General features: G+C 35.2%; 1 protein-coding gene across 2 annotated transcripts; it reads left to right on the plus strand.

Annotated features, from left to right (window-relative positions):
- The first annotated feature begins 1,891 nt into the window (after positions 1–1,891).
- Positions 1,892–9,271, plus strand: LOC141657570 (uncharacterized). Of its 2 annotated transcripts, none has more exons than XM_074464847.1 (11): positions 1,892–2,146; positions 3,851–4,012; positions 4,612–5,290; positions 5,368–5,452; positions 5,719–5,806; positions 6,137–6,321; positions 6,554–6,686; positions 6,885–7,021; positions 7,947–8,021; positions 8,100–8,219; positions 9,007–9,271. In XM_074464847.1, exons 2-11 carry the CDS (start codon positions 3,868–3,870, stop codon positions 9,058–9,060), a joined length of 1,701 nt encoding a protein of 566 aa, XP_074320948.1. In that variant the 5' UTR covers positions 1,892–2,146; positions 3,851–3,867; the 3' UTR covers positions 9,061–9,271. The 2 variants fall into 2 exon arrangements, with proteins under 2 accessions (XP_074320948.1, XP_074320947.1); XM_074464846.1 differs by having other exon boundaries at positions 1,917–2,146; positions 8,100–8,302.
- Positions 9,272–13,352: the final 4,081 nt, after the last annotated feature.

The following is a 13,352-nucleotide window of genomic DNA, read 5'->3' on the forward strand; positions in this document are numbered from 1 at the left end:
GAGAGAGTACAATTGATGAAATATCGAAACCGGAACATGAACACTAGTAAACCCAAATCGGCATTGTTGTGTAACAGAATCGAGAAATAATTTGGGGTCCTCAACAACAAGGTTAAGAGAAATAACAAAAGTGGAGTGAAAATGAAAGAGAGAGTGAGAAGAGTGAAGGCGAACAAGGTTACCTGATATGATTCGCAACATCATTGTGTAGGTCCGGGTTTGATTGTGAAGAAACCTCAAGGTCTATATGCTTGGTAAACCGATGGATGGTTGGTTGCTTACTTTTGCGCAATCTTCATATTTTGACTTTGACAGTAGGGGATTGGGCTGTGCATTTTCCGGACCAGATCGGAATTGGTCGGCCGGAAACTTCCAGCCCGGTCTCGGTCCAAGTTTATAAGGGAACCCGGTTTTTGGTCCAAACCCGTTTTTTCCTGATCTTGACTGGATTTGACTAGAAAGATTGGGATTAATCTAATTTTTTCTTTATGTAAAATTCTTTGTTAATGTTGCTTCATTGTGCTTAATTTGTGGTTATTAGACTTTAATAATATATATTTCTTCGTTTTTATAGGTATAATATAAATAATTTGAGTTATAGAATTAAGGTAAGCAGACGATCAAGGAAAGTACAAACAAATTCCGGTTCGTTTTGGGGCCGAATTTTTTTATTCCGGTCCACCATTTTTGGCATTCCGATTCCTATCCAATCCGATTTCGGTCTGATGCGGACTGCGGCACAACCCTACTTGGTATAGCTTGAACCTAAAACCCTTCACATTTTCACCTAAGTTTTAACCATTAAAAGAAATAAGTGCCATGACAGGTTGCAACAATGAAACACGATCATTTTGATTTTTTCTTAAAATCGTGGCGATCACGAGGGGATATAATATATGTTTTTTATGCTAGCGGGAACTCAGGTTATGACTCATGAGTGTCATCTTTCATGACTCGCAGTTGAGTTAGCTAACATTTACAGCACGAGGTGATATTATACTTAAATAGCGAGTTAAAACATCGAAGTGAACATAATAAACCTTTATTAAAACTAAGAATTATTATATTACATGTACTAATAATAAATAAATTCAATGTTCATAAGATAAAGACATTAGTGAAAAAGGGCAAATAAAAATGATTATTATGCTTATACTCCCTATTGTTTATTTCAATTAGTTGTGGTGATTTTTTGTTTTCCTTTTCAAAATTCGCACCAAAAATCGTATACTCGACTTTAAATTTTACCTTACACAGTTTTAAAATTTATACACGAGAATTTGTAACATATACTCGAAAATCTATTTATACACTCCCTCCAATCCAATCCAAACTACTCACTCACTTTTTAAAGTCAACCTTGTTAAATTTTGACATCTATTATATTTAATCAAATTTTTAAAATTTATACATAAAATTGACATATTTACGTTTGTTATAAAAAAAGGTTTCGGAAAATTATAATTTTGACTCAAAAAAATAATATATAAATGAAGAAAAATGTGGTCAAAATATCGTCTCGTAGACCGAGAAAAGTTAAATGGGTAGTTTGACTTGAATTGGAGGAAGTATATAAACTTAAATCGTATACGGCATCGTATTTTATTTGCCTTTCTTTAATCGGTCCGTTTTTCTTAAGACCATTGCTTTTAGTCTGAAATAAGACGGGTAAAATGTCATCATTTTACAATAAAATGTTGTTATTTTTTGATAACATGTTACCATTATTGTTCACATCATTTTCAGGGTAAAAAATGACACCTCTAGTCATAACATTTTGTGAATTAATTGGTTATATTTTCTTAAAAAATTGAAACATTTTATACGTCTGACAAATAAGATCAAAAGTGTCCGTCTGAAACTAAAATTTGTGTTCTTTAATTATAAAACCGTATTGTATATTTCTCGATCACCCCCAACTCCCCAAGTCTCCTAACTCCTCCCAAACAAATAATCTTTGGTGACTTGGTGTTAAGCTGCTGTTACTATCAATAAGGGTTATTTTGACTCAAAATCGAACGAATATTTCTGCAATTTATAGAATTTCCGTTAGCACAAAAAAAAACCCTTTTAATTTAGTACCCTAATTAGAATTTCGAAATTGTGGCTCATTATTCAACTCCTCCAATTACCAAATTTTCTCCAGGTTTACTTTAAATTGCTTTACATGGATCGAATTTCAGTCTGTTTTTGTAATGTTGATGCTTATTTTGATGCCCACTATCTGTTTGTTATTATGTCTGCAATCATCGTTTTTGTTGGTTGTAGTTTTACTGTTTCATTCCCTCATCACCCATTAAAATTTTGCATGCAATTGTTTGTTCTTTTGTTATAAAGTTTTGATTTTTATGGTGAAATTACAGTTTTGTTTGGATCATTAAGTAGTCCTTCCGCTTTCTCTAATTTCGTACATTTGGGTAATATATGGGACTATATTTTAATCGAATGTATGAAATTGGGGTGAATACAGGGAGTATGATACTGTGTTTCTCCACAATTTTGCTCAAATTCTATGTGGGTCTGCGAAAAATAGCAGCTTGGATGGTTGTTTCAGTTCTGTGGCGGTATTTATAATTAGTGTGTGATTTTCATGCAATGCTCGCGTTGTTACAGCTTGGATGGTTGTTTCAATTCATCCCATGGTTTCTTATGCCCAAGTTTGCCGAAAGTTCATCCCATAATTTCCTGAATTAGCTAAGATCAGTAAATTCAGTTTGCCAAACACCGTTTCATCAAGATGTCGAAACAAATAGCTAACATGAAAGTAGATTGAGTAAGCGGACTGCAATAAGCTATACACTTGAAATTGTTAGTTTTGAACCTTTCTCAAATGACAGCATTGAAGGTATGGTTTGGGACTCAATACAGTTGACGGGCAGAACACATATTCCAGTGACACTTAAATATTTTCTTGTAGTTGGATTGCTTTAGTATAACTCTTACAAATTGAGTTCATAAAAATTGTTGCATCTTCACAATTTTGATCCTTCTCACTCTTTCCCCGATTCTGATATAAAAGATTTGTCATTACTCAACGTCAAGTCCATCAAGCCAAAAATCTCTTTGTTGACCATATACAAAGTATTTTGTAGACAACTTCTTGGGTGTGCCGCTGGGCTGCTGTACTGTTAATTCTCTATAGAGAATATTGACAGTATTCTGAACTCCAGCCAAAAAATTTCTTATTGACTTATTGCTTCTCATTCTATTCTTGTTATGGCATTGCACCAGTAGGTCCACTTACTTGTAAGCTCCTATAGTCATGTGTAGTGTGAATATTTCGGCATACTATAATTGAGATATGTCAAGTCTTTCTTTTCAGGCAATGTGCTATTAAAGTAAAATATATTGTTTTTGCTTTTAACCTCAGTGAATAGATTATTTCTTCAAGTGATCAGAATATTTAGTACAAATTGTACTTTTTTTCTATAAGAAGTACATATTGTACTTTTGAAAGTGCTTAATTAGATTGAAATTAAGTGTTTATATCTGAGAAAGCAGAAAAACAACGTTAGATAGAGCTGACTTTTTGTTGCTCTTTTCAGTAAATGCAGTAGAGAATGTGCAGCCTTCTTTGTTTCGTGTATAAATACAGCCTTTTGCTAGAGATATTTGGAATTAGAAGGGTTACTCATAAAGCTCTAACTCTTGTTTAAAAAAATTACCAGTTTCAATTCTTTTATGCTTATCTTCGATTTCCATATGCTTTTGTAGTGAGAGTTATCAAGTCCTGAACATCATATTGTTTTTGAATTTTTGAAAAATTGACATCCAAGTCACAGGTTTAAGTGTTTATGACTCGATGTTCTTGCTGCTCATTCTAATAGATTATGGTTCCTTTTGTGTCTAGGATAATCAACACCCATAATGGGGTTTATGGAGAAAGGTGTAGAAAACGACAATGTGGCATCAACGGAACAATCATGTGCTCTATGCCTACATACATTTTCTGATTTATCGTCTGTTTCACCAGTTGTATTTTTATTTCTTCTGAAAGAATGTTATGTCTACGGTAATGCATTTCTTCTGAAACTATATGTTACGCACTTACGTGGCTGAAACTTCTAAGTTATCTCTCTCGCTGCTTAGAATGTTGGATAAAATTATTTCACTATGTCTTCCAGACTTCATACTGAAAAAAAGCAGTTAAATGTAATCATATTTCATGTGCCTGTCGTTTAAAATAGGGTGCTATGTGATTATGGGCTTCTAACGCATTACTCTATTAGCTAGTACATGCCAAGTTGCTATGTGATGTCTCTCTTTTCCTTACACGTAGATTCTTAAAACAAGTATGCTGTTAAATCTCAAGTTGATACTTGATTCTGGAGTTGGTCCTTACTGCCTAATCTCAGTTTCTCTATGAATGTGTTCACAGTCTCCTTTAAACCCACTTGATAACTTGGTCACGACTGAGTGTCATGGCCAATATTAATACCATGTCCAAATGAAATGGAATTCAAAGCAGGCATATCTCAATGCCACTCAAAATTTCCCCTTTTTTAACTTTTTTTTCTCCACTGTGTTGGTGGTGGTCCCTTTTCAACTCCCATTTATGGGGCAATAAAGGATTGACATCGAATGGTTGTTTACTAGTTTTTGCTTTCACAGGGAAAACTAAAGCGACTGCAAAATTTCGTGCTCTTCAACAACAAGTGAATCTAGCCCTTCAAACCGCTCCTCAGCCTGGACCAGCTGTTTTTACTGTCCGCTGTCTCTATGCACTGCCTTTATTTGATTCTTATGCTGAGGGATTCAGTCACTTGATTGTTTCTGCTCTTCGTAAATTCCTGAAAAGTTATACCAATCATGCCGATATTTTAGCAGCACAGGATCTTGCTGCACAGTTATTTTTGGATGTTGTTGAAGGCTTTGTCCTTCATGATGAAAGAATTCTTATAAAGGTAATTGAAGTTTTTAATGTGAAGCTGGTGAATTTCGAAAGGGCTTTGCAGGGCTCCGGGGCTACGAATCTTAGTTCTGACGGGGCTGAAGCTTTCATTGAGAAGTTCATTTTGCAACAGATAGAATCCCAATCATACATGACTGCTGTCTCTCTATTAGAACAATTCGATATTCGTCACTCTGCTGAATCCTTTCTCACTAGAATGCTTGAAAATAATGATTTTAGAGCAGCGGAGAAATGGGCATCATATATGGGCAAGTCGATGTTGTGTGTTCTTGTTGAGGAATATGTTAGGATGAATATGCTGAAAAGTGCTTACGGCATTATAAAAAGGAACAATCTACAAGAGGACTTTCCAGGTGTCTATCACAAATGCAAAGAAAGGTGTGTTGCATTGCCTCTGAAGCTAAGCACTTGTTTCTTTTTCAATTGTTGAGTGAAAATGGTTGTCTAAATTGTAGTGCACTAAAGACTCTAGCTGAAAAAGGACTTTGGGATGTTGCTGAGGGGAAGGCTAAGAATAACAGTCAGCTTCTTGAATATCTGGTGAGTGTTTTTACAACCAATTTGCTTTCTCTGATCATCCATTGCTGTTAGCAGGACTATTTTCTCTTTAGCAGTCATGCTATGTATTCTTCTATTTGAGGTATCTACGTGAACGAGGATTTTTTCTAACAAGCTTAGGGCACCTTAATATTCCAAGAATATATTGCCGTGCAGAGGGGGAGGGGGTAGTTTGCATACAAAGGGGGGATTAGTAGCTCACCTCTTTTCATTGACTGAATAGCTAACACCCATCTCTAATAAAAAAGGTATATTTGGCGATGGAAGCTGGCTACTCTGAGAAGGTCGATGAATTATGTGATCGTTACTCTCTTGAAGGTTTTGTGAAAGCAAAAGGTTAGGTCTGCCCCATCTATTATTCAATTTTACTTTGAACTTAATCTCTTGTGCTTGAATTGTTATGTAGATACTTAAATTATATCCAAGTATCTAAGCATGGTATTATTCTATACAACAGGAATATTTGTTAGTTGTTACTTTTAACAATTGCTTTCAACTTTTGTGGCATTGATAAATTCATATTCATGGTCTTCTCAGTGAATATGATTCTCAATTCTCAAACCATAAGATGAATATGTGACGTGCTTTAAGGGGCTGGCTTGCGACTCGTGAGTCTATGCAGCCATGATTTTCATAAATTTCTTATAGTCGTTTCTTGTACTGCAGAATCTGAGGTTCATTTTCTGGAGAGTCGCTTTTTGCACCTTCGAGAGCTGCTCGTAGATGAAATTATTTGGGTTGATGGGGCTGATAGCCTGCAGGCAGCAACTTCTTATATTGAAGGATGCAAAGTGGTGGGTTTAGATTGTGAGTGGAAGCCTAACTATGTTAAAGGCAGCAAACCCAACAAGGTACTTGATGATTCTTCAACTTCTCTAATGGATCAGTTTCAGGTCTCTCATTTACCAGCTTTACTGTGCATGGTACTTTTAGAAGTTAAGGCCCGTGGATGTCGAGATGGAGTTTTTGATTTTTTTTTTATTGTGTTTACCTTGGTTAATTCAAAATTCTTTGTAATATTTATCTTTGTCTGTCTTTTTTTTCTTGTATCTCAATCATTTTTCAATCCGTTTGAACTTGAAGGTATCTATCATGCAAATAGCTTCAGAAAAGGTCGCTTTCATCTTTGACTTGATTAAGCTTCACGAGGATGTACCGGAAATTCTAAACAATTGCTTGGCCCGTATTTTTCAGTCTCCAAGAATATTGAAGCTTGGTATGTAAAACATCGAACAACATTTCAAATGTTGTATAATCCTTTGTTTATTTGCTTTCCCTTCTCTCTTTTCATTTCATCTTCTCCCACATATTATGAAAGGCTTATAGGATAAGTTGGGATGAAACTTCCACATGCATTGTTTGTTGTTGTTGCACGCCTTATAATGTCAATAATCCGTTTTCTTCCTATCGATAGGGTATAATTTTCAATGCGACATGCATCAGTTATCTCGTTCTTACCAAATGCTGGACTGCTTTAAGGGCTATGAAATGCTTTTGGACATCCAAAAAGTGTTCAAAGAGTCGTGTGGTGGATTATCTGGCCTTGTAAAGGTACCTTTTTTTATCAATTGTAATTCTCGATAAAAAATCTCATTATGGATCATCTATAAACAACCTTTTATGTTTTGTTAAGACAAAGGCAAGTCTGCTTACATCAAAAATCAAACCCCTACACTCCGCCATTTGCATGACCCCTTAAGCCACTGGGGTTATATTCTTATTACCCCCTTGATAGTTTTACCAAAGGGTTTTTTGTCAGAAACTACCTTTTATTTAGGATCATTTGTGAACAACTACCTTTCATTTTATTTTTGGCTTTCAACTACCTTTCATTTCTTCATTTTGCGAAAGACTACCAAAAATCCACTTCCGGCGAAAAAAAATTAACTTTCCGGCGTTGACTTACCATTTCATGTTGAATCTTACTCTTTACTTCATAACCCTAATAATCAATGATAAAGATTGATTAAATCCAGCATTAATCACCTCAATTTGTTTATCTCTTACCCGAACCAAAGTCCTAATCACCGAAACAAAATCATCATTATTAATCTTAATATGGTAAATAATTCTTCAACAAAAATGATTTATTATGGCCTTGTTGGCAAAATTAACTCCTAGTGTTAACTATTCGAAGATAATCATGGAGATTGAGATGGTTAATGCGTTGTTATTGCTTTGAACAAACTTTTGATAAGGTGTTGAGCATGGAGAGGAGATTTTTCGGATTTTGTTGGGTGATCAAAGGGAGAAATATGGGTTATATGTGTGAAAAAGGGAGAAAAGAGCAAGTCAACGCCGGAAAGTTGACTTTTTTCGTCGGAAGTGGATTTTTGGTAGTCTTTCGCAAAATAAAGAAATGAAAGGTAGTTGAAAGCCAAAAATAAAATGAAAGGTAGTTGTTCACAAATGACCCTAAATAAAAGGTAGTTTATGACAAAAAAAACCTTTACCAAAAGAAAAAATTTATGCGCAGAAAATACTTGGTGCTGGTTTAAACAAGACAAGAAGGAACAGCAACTGGGAACAAAGGCCTTTAACTCAGCAACAAGTTTGTTTAACCCTCTCTCTAACTTTTGTTGTTATTTTGTTGGACCACGTGCCATGTATAATTATGGTTGATCTGCAGTTGGAATATGCTGCCTTGGACGCTGTTGTGCTGGTTCATCTCTTTCAACATGTCCGAAACCCCTCTAACCCTGGTGGTGCCCAAAGTTCCAATGTCAAGATGGAGTGGAAATCCCACATTGTAAGTGCCCAGATTAAACCAAATGATTCCCTTTATATGGCTGTCTCTGGGATGTGGAGTTTCGATCACAATCAGGCTACAAGGTGAACATAGTGTCTCTATGGTTCCCGCTTCGTAGAACTATCAATCAATCACTCGTAATGCCCATATGTATCTCCTTGCAAGTATAAGAACTGTGTAGACCCTGCAGACCCACACATATTGTGCGATAAAGTTTCACCCAATGTACTCAAACTCGGGTAGGTGCTGGATAAAAGAACTCATCAAAATATCACCTTACCCTGATTCAACTTTTTTAGACATGGCATTTTGTCCTAAGATGAGGATAGGGGTACGAGAATACGTCTTCAAAACAAAAATTTGATGATCAATTTGAAATGAAAATATTTTGGGAGTGAAATAGAGAGATTTGTCGACGCGTTAAGGCTTAAAATAAAAAATGGCGCCCTATGTCTCATAGAAGAATTGTTCCCTCGACGTCTGTTATGCAAGCCTCCCTTCCTACCTCCCCTGTTTCCCAGTCAATTGTTTCGGTTTTGAATGCTGATCCTTCCTAGTAAATAGTTTACGTTTTCTTTTTTAACATGCTTTTGGTTGTAGACTCCTAGCTCATTTGCATATGCTTGAATATAAAAGGTTGATCCAAGAGCATATGTAAATTTAGGCTGAGACACAAGGAGTATAACTTTCCTACAGCCAAACGCCATTCCCAATAGTGCTTCAGCTTGCAGCTAATGAAAATACAGAATTTGTTTTGCTACTATTTCAGCTTCTGTTTTCTTAATAGGCATCACAAATTGGTGACCCGAAGAAGTCAGGGAAGAAAGATGCTAGAAGCTAAAAGAAATACGAAGCTGAGATGGGACCACACGATTCAGGTTAAGCTGCTAGAACCACTTACATCTATTTCTCCCTTTCACATGAACTGTACTTACAACTTCAGTTTTGTCCCCTGCTGACTTTCAAAACTTGCGTTATTCGCTGTGTATATATGGAACGGTATCAGCTACTTGTGTATATCTTTGATCTTAGTTAAACTGCAACTTGGTTAACTCTGCAGCTTCCTAAACTTCCAACAAATATTTAAAGGTTCATATCTTGCTTTTAACTTGATTCTTCCCATCAAATCCAAATACCCCGCTCCCACTGTTTATATGAGCAGAACTTTGAATTTACGGGCATTTGGATTTGAAGGGAAAGAGTAGTAGATTTCCCATGATTTTTGGGTGACAGTTCGTGTTCGAATCACTTGTGTTGTGATATAGCAACCTGAGTGAGTATTCTCGTGTGAGTTGGTTTTGCCTATTTTCCTTTCCCTGTCACCTCTTTAGTCGCCTTTTTTTGTGCGTATAGCGAGACAAAGGGGCATTTTGATGTTGACAAATTTCAAACCAAGGTCATGAACAACCCACATGTATTTCCGTTGCACATTGCTTCACCATTGAATTGTATGAGAACGGGTTAACTACAACCAGTGCATAACGCTATTTCTCGACTATTACCAAGTATCTAGCAGAAGTAATGGTATTATTATCATGACCTATCGAGTCCAATCAACGTATGGCCTTAAAATTATAAATGCTGTGACATCATATTGGGAGCTAGAATGATTCTGGATTGTTTGAAGATTGAGAGACCATTGCAGTCTGGTGAAAATTATGATAAATGCATCAAGTAAGACTGCAGAACAATATCTGGTTTGGTTTTGTTTACCAAAGTGTCGGTAAAAGCCTGAAAGATGGTCTGTATTCTCTGTAATGGAATAAAGCCCAAACTGTTCTTGTATCGTGAAATAGTAGTCGGATAACCTAGTTCTTGCCTTGATTTTTAACTTGTTGTCATGGGTCATTGAGAAACATCTTTGTATTGGGTCAAGATAATGTAAGGCAGAGAAATCATTCATAACCCCTTACATGTCGTAGATAACATGGCTGGGCGTATTATGGATTTCGAGGTCCACAAACAAACGGGTTAGCAAGTTTAAGACAGATTAGCAATTAGACCTTTGTAAATTTTTGAAAATGTGTTTTACCATATCCGTTTCTGTGATGAACCGACAAGACGGGTTCAATTGGCTGTCATTCCCATGAACAAGCTGGGGACTTGTCAAATGAAATACTCGATTGCCTGGATATAAGCTGGAGGAAAAAGAGTGTGTATTCCCAAATGTGATTGTGATAAGAGGGAGGAAACACTTGATCCAAGCTGGGAATTTGTCAAATCCTGAAATTGTACTAATTCTACTATTTTTGTTTGCCTCTTTCATTCTTGTGGTCCTGTTCCTGGTGTACTAATTTAGAGTAAGAGGTTAACATCTCTTGTTTAATATGCCAGGCTGCTACATGTCCATTATAAATACGATAGTTACTATCGACCGACCGAGTCATCAAGTTTTCGAATGTTACCATGATAGCATTTCGAGATGTCGAGTTTCAAATTGAATCTGTCTGGCATTTCGAGATTTTGGGTTACCAAAGTCGAGTTTTAAATCAAGTGTGGAGTTTCTTACATTTGCGAAGAGGGTTTCCAATCAAACAAGCCTATTAAGCTAGTTCATACAAATTTTTGGGATCGCCAAAATTTGTATAATATTTGTTACATTTCTGTTACGGAGTTTATATTTGGAGATATTTTTGTTCAACTTAAATGTTCAATAATTTACTTGAACATGGCTTAAATAAATATTACGTACATGTGTATTTTCATTATCACAAATTGTTGTGTAAGACTTAAATTTTGGTAAGACCTACCTAATAATATTAGGCCCATCAAAATTACTTAGTAAAAATAAAAAATAATATTTTTATTTTAATAACTTAATATTATAAGTTGATAATATACATATTTAAATATGTTAGTTTTTAAAATAAGTTACTAAGTTATCAAAATAAAATAAAAAGCTTGATATATTAATGAGTTATGCCTGGGCTTTCTCCTATTGGGTCAGTCCTATGCTATAGGACGGTCCTATAGGAAAGTTATATCGCGAAAGTGGTAAACAATCCCCTTAAGTTTACTTCTACGTGAGATTAAGCCCCTTAAGTTTGATTTGGAGTAAATAACCCCCTTAACTTTGGTATAAACTGAAATCAAGCCCCTTTTATTTTTCCAGCCAAAATTTCACCGGATTTTTCAATTTCTCACCAATTTCTCATATCGGTGTACATATTAGGTATAAATTTCTCTCGTATACGTTTACTTTTTCATTTGTGTGCTCCTGTCATCAAGTAAGGGTGGTGATGATGATCCTCAAAAACTGTCGAGTTGTTTGCTCGGTAATCTAAGATCAAATCTATGGTTTGCCAACTTGGTCTTCCCCTCCAAAATTACAAATTAAATTGTTCAAGATGCAGCTATTATTCTTAGCATCATTCAAGGGTGTTGGTAGAGAAAAATATGTTGTACGATTATTGAGTGTGCGCAATTACTGGAATTCATAATTATTCTTCATTCACATTTTAGTCGGCATTTTGATTGTTAATATCAAGAGTTATAATCATGTGTTTTTTAAGACGCTATAAATATTGCGATACATCTACATGTATAAAGTAATAAGGAGTGAAATTTATACCTAATATATACACCGATATGAGAAATTGGTGAGAAATTGAAAAATCCGGGGAGATTTTGGCGGAAAAATAAAAGGGGTTTGATTTCACTTTATAGCAAAGTTAAGGGGGTTATTTACTCCAAATCAAACTTAAGGGGCTTAATCTCACGTAGAAGTAAACTTAAGGGGCTTGTTTACCACTTTCACAAAAGTTATATTGTCATACAATAAACTTTCAGATGGATCTCTGGATTGAGTTCGGTGTTGGTACACGACAGTTCTTTTGTTAGCCCATTCCGCACATTATTGTAGCTACACTGAAAATGACGACTTGAGGTTTGCCACTTTGCACGAAATACTCATTTTTTGGACCAAAAAACTTTTATGTGATTATATCTCGTACTTTCGAATTTAGAAAACGATTCTTTTTTTCAAACTGCTCGTGTTTTCGAGAGCTACGATTTGCATTCGGAACTCGTAGCTCGGAGTTCTTGGGGTATGTCGGAGTATTTTTTACTGATTAGACTTTGAGTGGCTATATCTCTAACTCACGAGTCTCGAATGCAATATTTTTTTTTCAAATCGTAGTTCTCGAAAAGACAAGCGATTTGAAAAAAAGAATCGTCGTCTTCTGAATTCAGAAGTACGAGTTATGATCACTTAAAAGTTTTTTGGTCCAAAAAAATGGGTATTTTGTGCAAAGTGGCAAACCTAAGGAGTAACACGTGAATTTTCCGTTTTTGAGATATCATGAGATTAGATCACAGATTCGAATCTCCCCCACCCTATATTATGCTGACATTGCGCCTCATTTGACAAAAAAAAAAAGAAAAAAATCCTTAAATACTATTATCTTTTTTACAACACAAATTTCTCTATAAGACGGTTTTACACAAGTAGTATTATAAAACAAAATGTTATTTTACTTAAATAGCCCTACCAAAATAACTTCCACAATTCCACAAACGACAAGTTCCTGGTTCGTAAGGAAGGCATCATTCATTGTCTTAACAAATGGTTTTACAATGTAATATGATAAATATATCCGTCTAAAGATATAGACGGGTCAAATAATCTTATTTTTGCATGAATAATAGCCTCCCTCATTCCGCTTGTTGTTTGTCTTATTATGTAAGTAATCACATATTTGACTTGTCTACAACTTTAGACGGATAGTGTCCGTCTAAAGTGAGATTTTGTGTATAAAACCGTTTTATACGGAATTTTTTTTTCTAGGATTAGATGTGATTGGGCCAATGTACAAGAGTTGTGTCAATGTCCAATTTATTAGTCCTATACATGAAAAATGGATATTAAAGGTGGGTCATATGCTAAAACTCATTATTTAAAACCACCACAAAAGTTAGGGTTTGAATTGATATTTGAAATTGATGTGAATAGTGTATTAAATTAACAAATTCGAATTGTAGGTTGCACAAGATTCGTTTAATGTCAAATGTCACATTTAAGACTAGTAGATAATACTACAAATTGAAGCTTAATCATGTTGCATGTTTTAACCTTATTTCAAATGTCTTTGTTATCATAAAACTAATCATGTTACATGTTTCTTCTCATTTGTT

This window comes from Silene latifolia, chromosome 5, assembly GCF_048544455.1.
Source record: "Silene latifolia isolate original U9 population chromosome 5, ASM4854445v1, whole genome shotgun sequence".
Classification (NCBI taxonomy): Eukaryota; Viridiplantae; Streptophyta; class Magnoliopsida; order Caryophyllales; family Caryophyllaceae; genus Silene; species Silene latifolia.